Source organism: Bubalus bubalis, chromosome 8, assembly GCF_019923935.1.
Source record: "Bubalus bubalis isolate 160015118507 breed Murrah chromosome 8, NDDB_SH_1, whole genome shotgun sequence".
Taxonomy (NCBI): Eukaryota; Metazoa; Chordata; class Mammalia; order Artiodactyla; family Bovidae; genus Bubalus; species Bubalus bubalis.
In genome coordinates, this window is record NC_059164.1 from 110798053 (window position 1) to 110819336 (window position 21284).

At 42.3% G+C, this 21284-nt stretch overlaps 1 protein-coding gene across 1 annotated transcript in view; it reads left to right on the plus strand.

Annotated features, from left to right (window-relative positions):
* Nucleotides 1–21284, plus strand: part of CNTNAP2 (contactin associated protein 2) — a 2308807-nt gene that overhangs the window by 1807933 nt on the left and 479590 nt on the right. The window contains exon 14 of the mRNA XM_025292067.3: nt 9857–10013. Coding sequence (XP_025147852.3) covers nt 9857–10013 — 157 coding nt within the window. The remainder of the gene's footprint in view (nt 1–9856; nt 10014–21284) is intronic.

The following is a 21284-nucleotide window of genomic DNA, read 5'->3' on the forward strand; positions in this document are numbered from 1 at the left end:
GTGATTCCATCCAACCATCTCATCCTCTGCCACCCCTTCTCCTTCTGCCTTCAATCTTTCCTGGCATCAGCGTCTTTTCCAATGAGATGCTTGTTTTATATTTAAAAATAAAATGAAAATTAATATAATCAAGACACAGCCTATCGAGACAGTCCATACAAATAATAGGCCAAGGGAAGGCATGTTTTATCAAATAACTACAATATTTAATGGAGAATTAAAATAAAAGGAGCAGCCAGTACTCATACAAATTATTGTTCCTGGAATTCAGTTAATTCCTTTTTCATTTGTTCTATAAAGAGGAAAAGAAATATTGAAATAATTGGCCACGGTTTTTCCAGTAAAAAAAGACTCAAATAGTGCTTTCCTGTGTCCTGCAAACAGCATGTGGTTCCATTCGATCACGTTGGTATTATTAATCACATTTGTTACTGGGGCGATGGTTCAAAGGGATTAACCAGAGTTGCTGAGGGGACATGAAGGCCTGAGACCATTATAGAAACAGAGGCCAAGTTAACTTAGAGTGAGTTGGTCTATTCTGTTCCCTTTAATAGTGCTCAGAATTACAAACTCCCATCTAATCTGCCACTTCAGTTCCATTCAAATTAACAAAATCTAATTCATTTGAATAGGATTCAAAGTGATTTGATTCAACTCAATCAAATTCTGCTCAGTGGAATCAGTCCTTGATTGAAATCTATTAAGTTCCATTCAATAAAATAAATTTAAATATTATGCAGTGAAATTAATTTTTAATTGATTAGCATTTCAGTTCAGGTCCATCTTGATCTGAACTTCAATTCTCCATTTCTAAATTTGGTCCCTATTCAAATTAATAAAATACAGTAAAACCTGATGTAATTCTGAAAGATGCAACGTGAAGCTAATCAGCTTCATTCATTTCTATTCAGCCCTAATCAAATGAGTTTAGTGACATTCAATCACAGAGAGATAAAATGTTCACCTTTAATGCCAAATTGAATGTTTATATTATAACTTCAAAATTATAAGTTTCCCAACTTTACATCACTGTCTGCAGTATGGACTCCACAGGACATTTCTGGATTCATTCTTTGTTTTGTCTTTTTCTTAACACAGAACAACTTAGAACTATGCTATGCTAAGTCGCTTCAGTTGTGTCTGACCTGTGTGACCCCATAGACAGCAGCCCCCCAGGCTCCCCCGTCCCTGGGATTCTCCAGGCAAGAACACTGGAGTGGGTTGCCATTTCCTTCTCCAATGCATGAAAGTGAAAAGTGAAAGTGAAGTCGCTCAGTCGTGTCCGACTCTTAGCAACCCCATGGACTGCAGCCTACCAAGCTCCTCCGTCCATGGGATTTTCCAGGCAAGAGTACTGGAGTGGGATGCCATTGCCTTCTCATAACTTAGAACTAGATGGTTGGAAATCAAAAAAGAATATTGTTATCTGGTTTAGCAAAGTGATTTCAGGAAAGTTATAGGTGGCTAATTGATAGGCTCTTGTGCCTATGAAAATGCCAAGATGCATGATTTTTAATTTTATTTTTAAAGCTGTTACTCTAAATAGTAAAATAAAGGCATTCAGACTCAGGATTGTGGTCATGAAATTGCAAAAAAAAAGTAAAAGGGGGGATTATAGTGACTGAATTATTCAGAGAAAAAATAATTGTAAATTTTAAATGGAGGTGTTGCTGTGATCAGTACTATTATGACTTCATCAGATCGAACCTAGAATACAGGTCCTGGACTGGTGCACCAAGGGGACAATTATTCTGTGAACCGAAGCCACTCTGTCATTTCCTCAGGTCAGTGTGTGGATGGATCACCAGGACATTAGTGACAGGGTCTCAAGATTTTCCTCTGAGATTCTCATTCTGTAGGCCAGGAAATCTGTATGGTTCACAAGAGCCTGAGATGAATCTTATTTTAGCTCAGTTGAAAACCCTTCCCTATACCAATTTCTCACTAGAGGGAAAAATCTCAGAAGCAGTCACTCCATGACATCCCCTCCAAGGCCCCTCTTTCTCTGAGGATCCTGAGATGGGCTGCCTTGATCCAGTGCCTGGAAGTGATTGCATTAAGGACCAATTTCACATGGTGAAGAAGAAAGGCTTCCTCCATTTAAGCCCCAGAGCTCAGAACTGGTGGCCTGTTCCTCCTTCCAGTGCTGGGGTCCAGGACAGCTGTCAGCATCATCTTTACGGCTCTGCAACCCTTGGACTGTGCACACCTCTTACTGAAGGAAAAAGGGATTCTGGCCTGCTCGATTTTTCACGTTAATAACTATCAGATTATTTGGAGAGCTCTGTAGTAGCAGCTATAGCACCTCTAAATTTCCTCTCTGCTCCAAGCCTAATCTGGAGCTTAGTGTAAGGGCTCTTTTATCTTCCTTCTTCTCTAGGTCATTTGCATTGGGAGGAAGGTTCTCACAAGTACCAAAATGTTTTGCACCTACAGTCTATAATTATACCCGTTAAGGTTGTCTTTACTTGAGAAGGCTTTCTTATCTCTCCTTGCTATTCTTTGGAACTCTGCATTCAGATGGCTACCTCTTTCCCTTTCTCCTTTGCCTTTTGCTTCTTCTCTTCTCTCAGCTATTTGTAAGGCTTTCTCAGACAACCATTTTGCCTTTTTGCATTTCTTTTTCTTGGGGATGGTCTTTATCCCTGCCTCCTATACAATGTTATGAATCTCCATCCATAGTTTTTCAGGCACTCCATCAGATCTAATCCCTTGACTCTATTTATCACTTCCACTGTATAAGGGATTTGATTTAGATCATACCTAAATGGCCTTCAGCATGGTTTTCCCTATGTTCTTCAATTTAAGTCTGAATTTGGCAATAAGGAGTTCATGATCTGAGCCAGAGTCAGCTCCCAGTCTCATTTTTTGCTGACTGTATAGAGCTTTTCTATCTTTGGCTGCAAAGAATATAATCAATCTGATTTCCATATTGACCATCGGGTAATGTCCATGTGGAGTCTTCTCTCGTGTTGTTGGAAGAGGGTGTTTGCTATGGCCAGTGCATTCTCTTGGCAAAACTCTGTTAGCCTTTGCCCTGCTTCATTTTGTCCTCCAATGCCAAACCTGCCTGTCATTCCAGGTATCTCTTGACTTCCTACTTTTGCATTCCAATACCCTATGATGAAAGGGACTTTTTATTCTTTTGGTATTAATTGTAGAAGGTCTTGTAGGTCATCATAGAACCATTCCACTTCAGCTTCTTCGGCACCAATGGTTGGGACATAGTCTTGGATTACTATGGTTACTTAATAAGCATATTGTCACCATGGATTATTGTAGTCTGATTCGAGTGTTCAGTTGAAATTTGTTTATCAAGTATAGGAAAAAATGATTGGGTTGTGCTGCAGTAAGAATGGAAGTGTATTGGGAGATTTTTCAGAGTATGAGTCTTTCTTTAGAATGAGATCTTACACCATCAGGGTCTTCAAACAGCCAAAATAATCCAGATAGCTTGAGCCCAGGGCGCACAGGAAAGGAGCAGGGGACGCTAAGCAGAGCTCTGTTTCCTCTGCTAAAAGCCCCCTGCGATTCTTTAATGTAATCTGTAGATAAGCAGATAGTAGGAGATATAATAAAGCTAGGTTTCATCAAGCTCCAAATAGGCTTTTAAGTTTTCATTTTGGAGACAATAAACCTTTCTGGTATTTTTAATATTCTGTAGGAATGGATGGAATGGAACTAATGAAATGCCCAGTGCCAGTACTGGGTCTTACCGTAGCTCTGCCAGGATACTGTTTCTGTAAGTAGATTATTAGGTTATTCTGCGTAACTCCAAGGTTCTGAAGAATGCACTGAAAGTCACAGGTATGCGCCACATTTGTATCAAGCAGTCCCCATGCATTTGCCCTTGTGTTTCTGAAACAACTTGCTATTGGAGAAAATAGCAGAGATCTATTGGCTTTAAATTTGAGGAAAACAAGTTGCCTCTTGTCTTTCTTTCTTCTTCAGTCATCCAACCCATAATGAATCCTCAACATAATAAAATTGGTCTTCAGTGAGTACAAAGTGCCGTGATCACATTTAATTCAATCCATATCTGGCTGTCTTAATATAATATCCCTCACTTTCATAATTTAGCTTCTAGTTAACCTCAAATATGGTTTATCAGTACATAATCTTGTTGCAAGGATTACTCCTACTCAATGCAGTTAGCAAAAATCTTCATATACCGAGCTCAGAGAAATTCTTGAACTCTTAGCACTGGGTAATTAAATTGTTTCTTTTCTCACCACTTCTTATTCTTTTCTTTTAAAAAGTCTTTCCATTTTTATCACCTTTAACTTCTTTTCCCCAAAGCCAATTAAACAGGTAAATAATGATCTGTTAAGCAAAAAGTAGCACTTCGTTAGCCTAGCACTGAAATAAGGCAGTTCTTTGCTCAACACAAGTTGAACCATTCTCTTCTCACTGAATATAAAATATATGCCAAGTTAATAAATTATAATGATTTGATTTAACCAAATTAGCCAGTGCTAATAACAAAGGGTACAACTTGATTTTTCTCTGGAATGTGTTGTTCTTATTGGCATTCGTCTGTTCCTGGGAGATGTGAAAACAGCTAAGTAAAACATTTTGTACTGCACTTAACTTACTTTCCTAGGAAGGAGAACAAAATAACATTGATTTTGCACCACCCTAACTGGGAACATTTTAATGTAAGACAAAAGTGACTTGAGTAAAAGGTAGGGGATGTGGGGAAAGAGCTGGGAAATTGAACTCCTCTCCCCTGGTCACTAGAGTGTCTCCTTGCACAGAACACGAGAAACATGATCACTGCTGATCATCTTCTTGGATTGCATCCTGATGTCTATCAAGAGTCCCTCCCTGCAGGACCTGAGGCCTGCCATGTGAAGTTGCTTCAGAGCCTGGGTCCCATGCAGAGCGTGGGGTTCCTGCTAGAACACCCGAGGCCCAGACACCTTGACAGTGTGACTCCCTCTCCTGGGCTTCCTGATACTCCCTGTCGGTTTGGTGGGAACCAGCTAGATCTTTCTCCGCTTCCCCTAGAGAGCATTTCTCAGAGTTCCATGCTAAAGGAGCATCTGATAATGGTTGCTCCCTCAACTGACGTTGTCCTGATTTCATAAAGAATCCTGAGCCACACAGCTTCTCTGGTTCATGCAATTTATCATCACTCTCTGTGACAAGAATATGACCGTGGTACGTTGCTTCTACTGGTGCCTGGAAGGAACGATCAGAAATTGAACTGACGTTCTGAGATAGACACTCTCTCATTGCCTATTTCATGTATAGGCAGGACAAGGGTGTTTCCTGCCAGGTAGCACATTGACTTCAGTTCTTCAGGTGTTCCGATTGTTTCTTCCCCTCCACCATGTGGGTTAGTATCCCCTAATTTCCCAAAGCAATGAGAGTAAATGAAATTTCTTCTAAGAGAAAGAATTTAGCATTAGGTAAGCTTGAAAAGGTGCAGTGTGATGACGAGAGGGGATAATCAGTCTAGGTCATGTTCTGCACTTGCAGTGACAGGTTATGGCCTGCAAGGCCCCAGGGGCCTTCGCAATGTCAGCGTGGCACCATCCACCTTTGTCCTCTTCCTATAGCACGGCCAGGGATGGAATCAGCAGAGACCTAACGCAGCTTACTAACCCAGTGACCCGGCTCAGGTTTTATTGTTTCCATAAATGCAATTTTTAAGCATTATTTTTTTAACTCTTGACTGCATCAAAAGAAAACAAGAGTAGTTTATTATCGGCCAAGCTTCCAATATTAAAAAGCATCAGAAATTGGATATGTTCCTTTGCTCTGATGGAAAGAGAAGGGAGAAGCAAGACAGTCAGTTCAGTTCAGTTCAGTCACTCAGTCATGTCTGACTCTGAGACCCCCATGAACCACAGCACGCCAGGCCTCCCTGTCCATCACCAACTCCCAGAGTTCAAACTTACATCCATTGAGTCGGTGATGCCATCCAGCCATATCATCCTCTGTTGTCCCCTTCTCCTCCTCCCTCCAATCCCTCCCAGCATCAGAGTCTTTTCCAATGAGTCAACTCTTCACATGAGGTGGCCAAAGTACTGGAGTTTCAGCTTTAGCATCATTCTTTCCAAAGAACACCCAGGGCTGATCTCCTTAGGATGGACTGGCTGGATCTCCTTGAAGTCCAAGGGACTCTCAAGAGTCTTCTCCAACACCACAGTTCAAAAGCATCAATTCTTCAGTGCTCAGCTTTCTTTATAGTCCAACTCTTACATCCATACATGACCACTGGAAAAACCATAGCCTTGACTAGATGGACCTTTGTTGGCAAAGTAATGTCCCTGCTTTTTAATATGCTCTCTAGGTTGGTCATAACTTTCCTTCCAAGGAGTAAGCATCTTTTAATTTCATGGCTGCAATCACCATCTGCAGTGATTTTGGAGCCCAGAAAAATAAAGTCAGCTGTTGTTTCCACTGTTCCCCATCTATTTGCCATGAATTGATGTGACCAGATGCCGTGATCTTAGTTTTCTGAATGTTGAGCTTTAAGCCAACTTTTTCACTCTCCTCTTTCACTTTCATCAAGAGGCTGTTTAGTTCTTCAGTTTCTGCCATAAGGGTGGTGTCATCTGCATATCTGAGGTTATTGTTATTTCTCCCAGCAGTCTTGATTCCAGCTTGTGCTTCTTCCAGCCCAGGGTTTCTCATGATGTACTCTGCATATAAATTAAATAAGGAGGGTGACCATATACAGTCTTGACATACTCCTTTTCCTATTTGGAACCAGTCTGTTGTTCCATGTCCAGTTCTAAACTGTTGCTTCCTGACCTGCATACAGGTTTCTCAAGAGGCAGGTCAGGTGGTCTGGTATTCCATCTCTTTCAGAATTTTCCACATTTTATTGTGATCCACACAGTCAAAGGCTTTGGCATAGTCAATAAAGCAGAAATAGATGTTTTTCTGGAACAAGACAGCTTGGCTGTAAAAAGAAAACTCAGCCCCCTGTACACTGGGACAGGCCCCAGCAGGTTGGGAGGCAGGGTTTCAGAATGGAAGAGCTAGCTTCTTCTCCGTTCAGAGCATGGTGCTGAAATCACCCTCTCCACTATTGGCCGGATCAAGTCTAATGTAGTTCTTAAAAATCAGGGGCCAAAAATGATCTGGCAAAGGGAAAAATAGTTAACTTTTCCAAATTAAGTCAATGCAACTGGAAAATCTAGAAATGTGTATGGAATTAGAGAATACCTTAATAACTCCTTTCCAAGTTCAGAGATTTTACTCCATTCATTACAACCAGCCTGAACTCTCAGTACAGTTTTATAACTTTAAATCACCTCTCTAAAAAAAAGCAAACATGAAGACCTACTGGCATCTCTAAGAAGATGGAGCAGCAGTTTTTACACAGTTCCAGTATGGCTCTTTCTTCCTTTATTGTGTTACTTGCTTAGGTGCTGTTGACTGTTCAGGGGTCCCAGCCTCTGAGATCCAATGTCTGATTTCCATCATTATGTACTATGGGCTTCCCTAGTAGCTCAGACAGTAAAGCATCCACCTACAATGCAGGAGACCCGGGTTTGATCCCTGGATCTGGAAGATCCCCTGGAGAGGGAAATGGCAACCCACTCTAGTATCCTCGCCTGGACAATCCCATGGACAGAGAAGCCTGGCAGGCTACAGTCCATGGAGTCGCAAAGAGTCAGACTCGACTCAGAGACTAACACACATGTAGTCATGACAGAAATAAAGTGTGCAATAAATGTAATGCACTTTTATCATCCCCAAAGCATCCGCCTCCAACCCCGATCCATGGAAAGGTCGTTTTCCATGAAACCAGTCCCTGGCACCAGAAATTTGGGGCACCTCTGGTTTAGATGACAGCTTACAGAGTGAAAAATGTTTTATTTCTAAGCACAAGCACATGCACAGATGTGTGCTTGAGACACGTGTGCACCTGACACGCTGAGAGGGTGGTGAGTGATTAGAATGGGATTGTAGCCGCACACATGGGGATTTTAACTGTGGAGTGCAGGTTCACTGGCCGCACGGCTTCCACCAGATTCTGTTCAGTTCCCAGCCTCCTGCAAGGGCAGCTTTCTCTGTCCTTCCCTCCTCTGCCTGCTGCTGCCTAGCCACTTCTTCCCATTATTCCCCTGAAACTCCTCTCAACAAACACCGTCTAGCTGTCAAATTAAAAGGGAAAGTTAAAACCTTCATCTTAATGAACTCTGCTATGAAGTCTGACAATGCCGACCACACTGCTCTTATGGAAATTCTTTACTTGTTTCTCCTGCAGCCTCTCAGACTATCTTCTTTCTTGCTCCTCCTTTTTTCTGCTCTCTAAATGCTGCTGGAATCCAAAAGATTCCAGTGACTTCTCTCCTGCTGCAAGTGATTTAGGCTGATGGCTCCTAAAAGGGGATTTTCAGCCCAGAGAATGCTCCTGAGACCCTGTCTCTGAGAGCCAGTTGCCCACTTCATGTACGAGGGTCATCATCCTTTCTTCTTCATTCTCTAGATTTCTCATCTTCTTCCCTGTGATCTACTGGATGGTAAAGCACATCACCATCCTCTTAGTCACCTGAGCCAGAAATCTGGGATTAATCCACACACCATCTCCCCACCCAAATCCCAATATTCGCAAGCCAGTTGTACCTCCTTCATCAATTTGCATGTTCTCTGCCTCTCCATTTTCACTGTGATCTTACTATTTCTCTTTGATATTAACACAGAAGCATCACATCTGGCCTCCATGACTCCATCCCCCGAAATCTGCCTTTCATCTCACTGCAGATCTTTACAAACACAAACATGACCGTGAAAATGCCCTGCTTAAAATACTTCAGTGGTTTCCCATTAGTTTCAGAATGAAGTTCAGCTTTCTTAAAAAGGAGGACATCAACACTGAAAAGCAAGAATAAACCAACGCAAAATAGCTTATTTGGACAATGTTTGTTGTGCTACGGCCTTCACCCACTGTCTGATGTGACCTACACCTGCTTCCCTCTCAGATTTATCTCTTCAGCCCTGTTCTACCATCAGTGAACATGCATGCTCTGTATAGAACTTTACACTCTTTCTCCTTTGCCTAGCGCTCCTTGTCTCACTTACATCCTTATTCACCTGGGTAACCTAACTACCAAGACATAGCTGCAGTACGTTACCTCTTCTAGGAAACTTCCTTTCCTCACCTACTCTCCATAATTAAATTCCACACTCAATCTGTATCTTTTCCTCCATGTTCCTGCTGAGTTTCTTATAATGTTTGACACATAAAGGAAACGCAATAGGATGTCTGACAAGTGAATGAATGGGTGAGTATTAGGCCAAATAATAAAACAAAATAGGATGGTATACTGAGCATTGTTCAATTTCTTATGAGGAAAAGTGTCAAACTTCCAGTCTGGGAGCTGCTCTGCTGTGTAATTGAAAGAATCACTTAACCTTTCTGTACCTAGGTTGCTTACTTGTAAAATAAGATCATGCTAAGGCATGATGAAAGTCCACATTTAGCTCTGATAGTCCGCCATCTCCATGACTGTGCTTTCATGGAAAAGCACAAGTAGCCATGAACCTAGTTGTACCTTAGAGAGCCGATGCATGGCGCACACACCCTCGTACTTTGTGGGTGTGCCGCATCTGGGCAGCCACTTTACAGAGCAGGCCTCTTAACTCCTGAAGCTTGAATGTAAAATCTTTCAGAGGGAGAGGTACTTACCCTGGTGGGAAAGCTTGAGCTTACCATTCCCTCTGAAGTTTCTTATTGCATTTCTCTATTATTGAAAGGCCCTGATTTCTAAGAGGGCTGAGTGGTGTTCAGGGTATCAGAGAGCCGCGGCTCCTGGCTTGCGGGGATGTGACTGTGCCGTGGTAGTGGCTGGGTGCGGGTCCCATCTCAGTGTGCTTTTCCCCTTTCTTGCAGATGGAAGCCCTTACACCTGGTGGGTTGGCAAAGCCAACGAGAAGCACTACTACTGGGGAGGCTCTGGGCCTGGAATCCAGAAATGTGCCTGCGGCATCGAGCGCAACTGCACGGACCCCAGATACTTCTGCAACTGTGACGCGGATTACAAGCAGTGGTGAGTGCGGGCCCGGGTGCGGGCTCCCTCCCAGCCTGCCTGCGGGCCGGGCTAGTTAGATGCGAGAGAAAGTGTGAAACGCGCTGAGAGAATAAGCGACTGGGTTAGAAAGGTTCGGGAGTAACCCAGCTGACAAATGTCAGGAACGTTCTGAAAACTATAAAAGCCGAAAGAGGTCAGTGTTACAAGGGTATGCATTTAGAAAGAGAAGAACACATAATTGATGTATTCATATTTTATTCAGAGAGGAAAATAATGAGGCATGTAGTAGACAGTGATTTGCATTATAAAATGTGCTTTGTGACAATACAGGGGGTGGCCGCGGGCAGGGAGCCGTGTGCAGGCGTGTGAGAGCACAACAGCCTCTACGGTGAGTGCTCCCACCTCCTACGGTGTCTGCTTTGAGGAGCTGGATGAGAAAAAAAAAAAAGACAGAGGTGGGAAAAGAAAGGGACGATTGTGCTTTGCTCTCGTCTTCAGCGACAGTGCCTGCCCGTCTGCTTTTCTTTCAAGCCTTGAACTGTTTATAACTCTGATACAAATCAGTTCAAAGAAGATCTATTTGGGGTTTCTTTCATCCCTCTACTGGCTTTTGTCCTGCTTCACGGCGAATGGCTGTGTCTGTGTCCGTAATAGATAAAGATAAATCAGCTGTCATTCTGTGGGGGAAAAGGCCCCAGAAGTTTTGAGTGGAATATGTAAGCCTGAGTCCGGTTCTTCCCGTAAAGCGCTTATCTTGCCACAGCTGCTTGTTTCTGACATGAAAGAGGCGGCTGTGCTCCATCCCCGCCTCTGGGTGGCAGCAGAGAGCACAACCCCGAATTTCTTCATGTGATCACAGTTGCCTACAGTCGCCCGGGTTTTAATCGATGCTAACTACGTAGAGGACAGTTTACAAGATAAGTTCATCCTACCAGTTAACTGAAAACTAGTTCTGCATGTAAAGTTGTATGCTTGTCAGGTTGGATGCCTACCTATTTTCCAAAAGCCATTTTTTTTTAAGTAAATGATATTATTACAGAGGCTATACATTTCAGTGACTTGGAATTTCTGTGCATGTGTATAAATAGCTGTCATTATTCTTTAACTATGGTTTATGCTCAAGAGAAAATAATGATATATTCACTCTTTAATTTTGTTTGAAAGATGTGTCTACAAGCGCATGCACACATATACACACATTGACACACTATAGAAAGACTAGAAGTCAGGAGAATGAAATCAGAAAGACCCGGCCTTCGAAGGTAACTTTCGGTCAGCAGCCTGTCCTCGATGCAGTCAGTCCTTCACTCATGGTGATATCGATGGAGCTCTTGTGTGCGGGGGAGTCTTCTAGGTTCCGGAAATAAAACAGAGACTGGCAGTAACAAGAACCCCTGCTCTGGCCTATGTTCTTGCCACTTCTTACTAGTCGTGTGTCTATAAGTAGGTTCTGAGGGTTCACTCAGATTCATTTGTGTGCTCAGCTTTGACTCACGGAGCCTTCGGGAAGCAGACTTTGGTGCAGCCTCCCAGACCAGAAGGGAGAGCACTGTTCCCAGATGGTTCATTGTTCAAGCAACCTACACTGGGCAATGCTTTTGTCCTGCCATGGAGGGGAGTTGAGATATTCACAAGGAAAAGGGAGATCTAGTGCATGAATCCAAGTGAAATTTGTTTTTGTCAGACGTCATCCCAAGGGTTTGGGATACAGTGACAAATAAAGCATGCTCTTTGTCCTCAAGGACTCAGAAACTAGTTGGGAAAACACACACACACACACAGAGACAACATAATACAACCAGCTCTCTGACTAAGACATTGCAGGGTCCAACAAAACCAGTGCAAGGAAACTGAAGTCCAACTGAGGGAGAGTGGAGAGGAGCTAGGACAGTCCTTATGAGTCAGGGATGCTTGGAAGAGAGGTAAGAGTCTGCAGGGCACACTCTCCCTTGCAAGATTGACTTGGAGGAGAGGCAGGAGTAAGGACAGCCAGTTTGGGGAGCCATCAGGGCCGAAGATCTGGGGTGTAATGTGGAGAAGAAAGAAGGTTCAGTGAGGCTGAGCAGCTGGGCAGCAAACACCAGAGCTGCCATTCTTTTCAGTGGGTGGTAGGAGATGGATTTACTGGCAGTGAGCCCTGTGGAGGTAACCTTGATGGAAAGGGTGGGAGAGGGGGGAAGAGATCCAGAAAAAGGAAGTCACGGGTGTTCCTGAAAGGCATTGAGGGCCAGACAGTGGAAATGGTGGAACCTATGTGAGATATTCGGGAAGTAGCGCCTCCAGTACTTGATAGTTATGGCTATGCGAGAAGAAAGAGAGGGGTCTGGGTAGGCTCCCCACTGGCCTCCTGGAAATGGTTAAATTCCTTACCAGGTATGGTAATAACAGTTCAGCAGGTAGATTATGGGTTCAGCTTTGAAAATATTAAGTTTGAAGCTCCAGCATAACACCGTGTCTAAACCCAGCGAGGTACCATTTGTGGGATCACTGGTAAGACATTCAGGCTTGAGAGCAATGCACTTCCAAGAACATACCTGAATTCAAATCATCCATGAGAAGACACTGTAGACATACCTGTTCAGCCTCACTCAGACATGTGCCTCTGCAAGCTCTTTATTAGATTGTAATTTTTCAGTTACTCAGGGACTTGGATATGGCTGATGTATTGTTTCCTTCGGGCTGAGTAGTACCTAAGATATCCTCACCCTTTTGCTCCTATTAAGATGGTCTAATGTCTCATAGTAGGTACACTGTATCTTGAGCAAACTGAAAAGTAAAAGCAATATGTTTACAATAAATAGCTACTAAAATGATCTTTCCTATTCGGTACAAGAAAGAAAGCTTTTGGTGATGTCTTCTTGGGCTTTGAATTCACCAGCACCTGGAGTGCTTTCAGTAGGTCAGGATGAATAGATTTGTTTCTAGAGATATGTACCAAAGTTCCTGGAAGCAGAAAACTTTACATCCAGGTCCAGATCTGCCACTTTGAGGGGAGGCTTTTAGCCAGTCTTACATTTAGGTTTGTGGTCTGTATAATAAAACTGAATCTTGACTGGTAGACTATTGTGAGAGTTAAATAGAATGTGGAATAGGAAAATATTCTAATATTCTGTGAATTGTACAGTGTGGATACGTAGCTGATTGCAATTCTTAATTATGTAATTCTCATTGCAATTCTTACCAGTTCCAGATGAATCTTAGGATATGAAACGGCACCAGGGAAAGAGGTACCTGTGCTTTCTCGGCCTGCCATGCTGCAGGGCGCGAGACGAATTCCACAGTACCACGAGTCAGTGACACAGAACAGGCTTTGCCAGAGGAACTTACAAACCAGAGAGAATGAAGACAAGAGAAAGCCTAGGTCTGTCAACCCCATCAGCTCTCAGAGAGATGCTGGACAAGGCTCTTGTGCTGAGCACGGGGTTTCACAGAACTCCTGGCTTCTCCCACCTCACGGGGCAAGAATGGGAGCAGCTTGTCAGTGGAGCCATCAGATTCTTAGGGCACCAGCAAGGCTGAGCACACAGCCAGGGGTTACTGCATTGTCTGGGGGTCATGCTGGGAGAGGGAGGAAGCCAGAACCCAGGTAGGAAGTAGACTCCTGCAGCCTCCCCCTGCCACGATGGGGAGAACCAGGGAGCGTTTCCAGCTGGCTCACTGTCCAGGTACACAGAGTGTGAGCTCCATGGTCACTGGTGTCCAGCTCTTTTCATCCTACCACAGAGGACAGCCGAAAACTCAGGAAAAGCAGTCTGGTGCACACACCCATGCGAAATTCACACATGTGAAACAACATCTGTAGTGATGTAAAAATAGAAGCTCCGATACTTTGGCCACCTGATGCGAAGAGCCGACTCATTGGAAAAGACCCTGATGCTGGGAAAGATTGAAGGCAGGAGAAGAGGATGACAGAGAATGAAATGGTTGGATGGCATCACGGACTCAATAGAACGAGTTTGAGCAAGCTCTGGGAGATAGTGAAGGACAGGGAAGCCCGTCATGCTGCAGTCCACAGGGTCACGAAGAGTCAGACATGACTTGGCCACTGAACAACAACAAAAAATAATAAAAGCAGACGTTCTACTGAATCTCATGTTTTCAGGGTCCATATCCAGCTAAGAAAGTTGCTTCTACCAGTAATCTTACCTCAGTCAGACAAGTCGTTTGATTAAACTGGACTGAGACTAAAGTGAGTACAAAGTTCTTTGCCCTTTCCTCCGTGTGAGATCTAAGTCAGTGTGTTTCACTTCTCTAGGTTTTCATATCCGCAAAATGTAGATAGTACTTCCCAATTCATGTCAAGTCCTGGCAAAGTGCTGTCGTGAATGAACATTTAAAACTGCAGTAGGGTATGCTATTTTTATTACCTAAATGATGAGTGGAACTCTAGCTGAAATCATTAAAATCTTTCTTTTTTAAAATTGTATCGAAATATAGTTGATTTATAATGTCATGTTCATTTCTTCTGGAAGGCAAAGTGATTCAGTTACACAAAGTGACTCCGTTATACATATCTACATATACGTGTGTGTGTGTATATATACACACACACACATACCTTTATCTCTCCTTCCCTTAGCAGCCATAAGTCTGTTCTCCAGGTCTGTAGTCTGTTTTGATTTCATAGATAGGTTGATTTGTCTCACATTTAGGTTCCACATATAAATGTTATATGGTATTTGTCTTTCTCTTTCTGACTTACTTCACTTAGTATGATCATCTCCAGGCCTATCCATACTGCTGCAAATGGCATTATTTCATTCTTTTTTATGGCTAAGTAATATTCCATTCCATGTTTGTACTATATCTTCTTTATCCATTCATCTGTCTATGGGCATTTAGATTGCCGCCACGTCTTGGCTATTGTAAACAGTGCTGCAATGGACATTGGGCTGCATGTATCTTTTTTTAATTTGAGTTTGATATGGGTATATGTCCAGGAGTAGGACTGATGGAATCAGGAAAAATTTCTTAAAGCACAGATGCATGAATTGGGGCTCAGGAAAATTTTACTTCCAATTACATTGGAAATAAGAAATGGAGAGAAGACTAAGACTCAGATTTCCAAACTTCCACTCCAATGTTTCTCTACAATATCATGATCTAGGAAGACTACTCATGTTGTTTTTATCTTTTTTAATGATATATGAATTTAATGTTTTCACTAGTTATATGTAAGTTTTAAATTTAAAGCTTAAACAATAGACCACATATTATTAGAGTCTTTTTTAAAGAACTCTGAAGCTTAGATTAAGCATTTATTCTTATTTACTAGAGTAAAACACACAGAAATGGAGCTGAGATAAATTAGATTGTAGCTCCGAGCATACTTCTGTCTCACAGCAAAGCAGCAATGGGCTGCAAGAACTATAACCAGCTCAATAATTGCCTGATTATCTATGCCTTGAGAAGTTTTGCACAGTTATTTCTGAGATTGGATGTAATTTAACATTTATGATTTACTATTCACAGCAATAGTAAATACCCCCACCTACAGTGCCAGAATCCTAATTAAGCGAGCCTGGTCTCAGCTAAGTGCCCACCGCTGGGTAATTCCTGGCCTCGGACAGCCTGACTCAATGAGCTAAATCATCATATCGGACGCTAGTGATTCCAAAATGGAGCTGCAGGGAAGGCAGCCTGTTCGCTGCTCCGATACCCATCTCGCACTGTACTTGTAGAATTTCTGGATAAGGGTTTCCTGGCCAACATGAGCACAGACATGGGAGCACAGTCTTTGTGGTACGATTAGTAATCAGTTCTCACCTCAACAGGCTTCCCTGGTGGCTCAGGCGGTAAAGAATCGGCCTGTGATGCAGGGAGACATGGATGCTATCATCATGGGTCAGGATGATTGCCCTGGAGAAGGAAATAGCTACCCACTCCAGTAGTCCTGCCTGGAGAATTCCATGGTAGAAAGGCCGGTCACATACTAACTGGCCATGCCCTATTCCATGGGCCCTGAAAGGAACTGACGTGTCTGTAGAGCTTTTCCCTAGGCCAGAAATAACCCATGACAATGTTTATAGGTGGCAGAATCTCTTCATTTTTTCAAAGCCAGAACCTTCACGTATGATCGGCTCAGCTTATTATCCAATCACTAACAGCAAAATATTTGGAATGCTTTGAAAAGAAATCATTCTACATTTTTTCATCGTTGATCATTTCATCTAATTTTCTCAGTAACATTTTTCTGTGAAACATGTTCAGTTTTATTCAAAGTGAAATATTTGTATGTGCATTCTCATCCCTCATGTTGTTCAACAATAACAATAATGAACATTTATTGAGTGCTAATTATGCACCAGACACTGTTCCAAAGTGTTTAATGTATCATGCCATTTAAACATCACATTGACCCAATGAGGAAGGTGCTGTTTTTCCTCATGTTGCAAATGAGGCAATTAAACCCCAGAGAGCTTAAATTACTTCCACAAGGTCACACAGTTAACAAGAGGGATAGCAGAGATTCAGACCCAGGGCAGGCAAACTCCAGACTCATGCTTAGATGTTAACCAGCAAGATATAAAGTCTGTAGAAATTTTAACATTTGTACTATATACAATATTATTTCATTTCTTCCAATTTTTAAAACTGTGATAAAATATATATTAAAAAAATTTACTATCTTACCCAATTTTTAAGTATAGTTCAGTGGTATTAAGTACATTCACTTTGTTGTGCAACCAATGCCACAATCCATCTCCAGAGGTCTTTCCATCTTGGAAAATCGAAACTCTCTTCATTATAAAATAACTCCCTATTTCTCCCTGCCCCCAGCTGCTAGTAACCACCATTCTTCTTTCTGTCTCTGTGAATTCTACTATTCTGGTACCTCATGTAAATGGAACCATACAGTCTTATTTCACTTAGAATAATGTCCTCAAGGTTCTTTTGTGGTGTTGTTGTTCAGTCACTCAGTGGTGTCCAGCTCTTTGTGACCTCATGGACTTGTAGCACACCAGGCTTCCCTACCCTTCACCATCTCCCAGAGCTTGCTCAAACTCATGTCCGTTGAGTCAGTGATGCCATCCAACCATCTCATCCTCTGTCGTCCCCTTCTCCTCCTGCCTTCAGTCTTTCCCAGCAACAGGGTCTTTTCCAGTGAATTGGCTCTTTGCATCAGGTAGCCCAAGTATTGGAGCTTCAGCTTCAGCATTAGTCCTTCCAATGAATATTCAGGATTGATCGCCTTTAGGATTGACTGGTTGGATCTCCTTGCAGTCCAAGGGACTCTCAAGAGTCTTCTCCAAGACCACAGTTCAAAAGCATCAATTCTTTGGCGCTCAGCTTTCTTTATGGTCCAGCTCTCACATCCATACTTAACTACTGTTTTGTTGCATGTATCAGAATCTACTTTCTCTTTAAGTCTGAATACTATTTCTTTGTATGTGTATACCACATTTCATCTTTCATCAGTAGACACATGGTTTGCTGCTGCTGCTTAGCAATTCTCAGCAATGCTGCCATGAACTTGAATGTATGATTTCAATTTTATTATCTACATTTACTCACCTCTGTGCTGTTCTTTATTTGGTTTTTAGAAAAATTTCATTTTGATTTTACTTTAAGAGTAATTTTATCATGAAAGTAGTGAAAGCAACGACAAAATAAATGTTTGAGGAGTATTTACCAGTGAAATGGAAAAGGAAATGGCAACCCACTCCAGTAGTCTTGCCTGGAGAATCCCATGGACAGAGGAGCCTCACGGGCTACAGTCCATGGGATCACAAGAGTCAGACAGGACTGAGCAACTAAACCTAATCTAACCTACCGGTGAAATAATAGAGATGCACTCTCACTTAGGAGTATCCTCTCATTTAAACATCAAATCTAGCATACAATATAGGTATTATCATGTCTGACTCTTTATGACCCCATGGACTGGAGCCCGCCAGGCTTCTCTGTCCATGGAATTCTCCAGGCAAGAATACTGTTTGGGTAGCCATTCCCATCTCCAGGGGATCTTCCCCACTCAGGGATCAAACTTCAATCTCCTGCATTGCAGGCAGATTCTTTACCATCTGAGCCACGAGAAAAGTACAATTTTATCATAAATAAGTTCAAATTATTTTCTAAATGTAATCTGGTTTTGAGTCTTCTCTCTGTGGCTAGCTTAGTGACTCTGAATAAGTTGCAAAAGCTCTCTGTGATCGTTTCCTTAGAAAAGAATTGAAATGGTGATAATACCTACATTGTATGATAGATTTGATGTTTAAATGAGGGGACACTCCTAAGTAAGAGTGCACATCTGTATTTCACCAGTAAATACTCCCCAGACATTTGTCATTGTTTGACTACGTCCCGTAAGCACACTCCCATCACACAGTCAGAGTTCTGTCATGATGTCACTTATGAGGAACGCTCTTCTGGTTGCTAAACAGGCCAAGACAGTCGTTAATACTCAAATGTGTATGTGCATATAAAATATTAAAATGAGTAGCTACTGATACATTTCCCTTTTAGGTATATAAATGCAGATGCCCTTTTGCTCAAATGAAGGCCATCTTAAAATTTAAACTGAAGAAAGAAAAAGAAAACCTTATTTTAATCCTTTTTAGCCTCACAGCATGCATTTCAGTATCATAGCATTGCCAGAATGGTCTGCAGAAAGGTTCTACAGCCCTGGGTATTTTACTCCTTATACTTACTCTACTGAAGTTCACTGGCCAGATTTTCTGTACCATAAAGATGCATCTGAACAGGATTTTCCTCAAAAAACCTAGCAGCTAAACTCGTTCAGAAGAGGAACTGCTTTCCAATATGTGGGTCAGGGCTAAGAGTCAAAGGGAAGGGCCTCTGCTGTTTCATTAAGAATCCACCTCGGGATGTGAAACAGAAAGTATCAGCCAGGCTCATCCAGCAGGTGCCGGACAGCTCAAGGTACAGCACAGCCTGTGAGTTAAAAGACCCCTTGGCATCGAGGACAGGGAGATGTCTCTTTTAGTTTTCAGAAGAAGCATAAAAATGATATATTATATTCTGTCTCAGGGACATTTTGGTGCCAACTTGCTTGGCACAGCATAGAATTCTCCTGTCATCTCTTGGATCGTACCCTGACAGAAAGGTAATTGGGCACCAGAGAAGATGTCAGCAGAGTGTCAATATGGTTTGACCAGTGCGCCTAAATAATATTGATGACAGGAAAGGGAGAGGGATTAATCAGGTGTGAGCCTGTCAAATGCTCAAAGTGTGCCATGGGTTCCCGAAATAGATACAACTACCCACAGAATGCTAAATGGACTTCAACAGAATATGTTATTTAGTGATCTTGAGGGAAAAAAACAGAGCTAAGATCCAAGAGAGATTTATAAGAAAACACAGTTCATTTTCCATCAGCATCCCTCTGTCCAACATGCTTTAAAAAGAGGGAGAGCTATTAATATATTTTCCAGGAAAAAAAAAAAGTCATTCGTCCTAAAGATCAATCATGAGAAAAGGCTCGAATTAAACGATGCGTCACTCAGTTGAAAGCAAAGTGCTGATGAAGCAAGTGAGGCAGGTCATCAGTGTGGGTCATAGGGAATCCACACGTGATGAAGCTGTTCATTTCTTTACTCTGTGTCCCACTGAAAGATAAAACTGATCATCACATTTTCATCAGCGAAAAAGCTGTGTAAAACTCAACATTCAAAAAACTAAGATCATGGCATCTGGTCCCATCACCTCATGGCAAATAGATGGGGAAACAATGGAAACAGTGAGTATGTCTAACCATCCCATCCTCTACTGTCCTCTTCTCCTTTGCCTTCAGTCTTTCCCAGCATCAGGGTCTTTTCCAATGAGTCAGCTCTTTGCATCAGGTAGTCAAAGTATTGGAGCTTCAGCTTCAGCATCAGTCCTTTCAATGAATATTCAGGATTGATTGCCTTTAGGATTGACTTGTTTGATCTCCTTGCAGTCCAAGGGACTCTCAAGTGTCTTCTCCAGCACCACAGTTCAAAAACATCAATCCTTTGGTGCTCAGGCTTCTTTATGATCCAACTCCATACATGAACTCTGGAAAAATCATAGCTTTGACTATATGGATCTTTGTTGATAAAGTGATGTCTCTGCTTTTTAATATACTGTCTAGGTTTGCCATAGCTTTCTTTCCAAGAAGCAAGAGTCTTTTAATTTCATGGTTGAAGTCAACTGTCTACAGTGCCTTTGGAGCCCAAGAAAATAAAATCTGTCAGTGCTTTGACTTTTTCCCCATCTATTTGCCATGAAGTGATGGGACTGGATGCCATGATCTTAGTTTTTTGAAAGTTGTTTTAAGCCAGCTTTTTCACTATCTTATGCAGGGAGGTAAATGATTGAGATGGAAATATAGAATGTTTGGAAAAGCTGAGGACATGAGCCTGGTGATAGTATTTGCCCGCCTGTCTTTGTCAGCACTGAGAATGATGCACTTTGACTGTAAGCTAGTGTGGTAGGGGGATAATGGTTCCCAAAGATGCTCACATCCTAATCCTCAGACCCTGTGAAAGTGTTCCCTTACCTCGCAGAAGGGCCTTTCAGAATGTGGCTAAGGGTGAGAACCTGGAGATGGGGGACTATCCTGGATTATCAGGGTGGCCCTGTCTAATCACATGAGTCCCAGCTATGATCATAAAAAAATCTGATACCTAATGACAGAAAAGCACCAGAGAGATGGTATATTGCTGTTTTTGAAGAAGAAAGAGGGAGTCCATGAGCCAAAAAAAATGTAGGCATTTTCTAAAAGCTAGAAAAGAAAAGAAAATGGATTCTGTCATAGAAGCTCTAGAAAAACAACTTGGCCCTGACAATACCTTGATCTTAGCGCAGTCAGACTCACGTGGGAATTTCAGTCTACAGAGCTGTGTTGTGCTGTGCTTAGTCACTCAGTCATGTTTGACTCTTTGTGACCCCATGGAATGTAGCCCTCCAGGCTTCTCTGTTCATGGGGATTCTCCAGGTGAGAATACTGGAGTGAGTTGCCATGCCCTCCTCCGGGGGATCTTCCCAACCCAAGGATCAAACCCAGGTCTCCCGCATTACAGGTAGATTTTTTACTGTCTGAGCCACCAGGGAAGCCCAGTCTAATGAGCTATAAGATGATAACTCTGTGTTGTTTTAAACCACTCAGTTTGTGATAATTTGCTTTGGCAGCAATAGAAAACTGATAGCTCTACCTTGTACTGTGCTAATGTTATTGAAAAGATGCTGCAAAACTTTTTTTTCTCTGTCTCATATTGGTGTAAATTCAAGGTTGACTGATAAAATAGCCTTGCAGATAACTGACAAGGATGTCCCATAAAGGTACTCGGGGCCAACTCACACTCC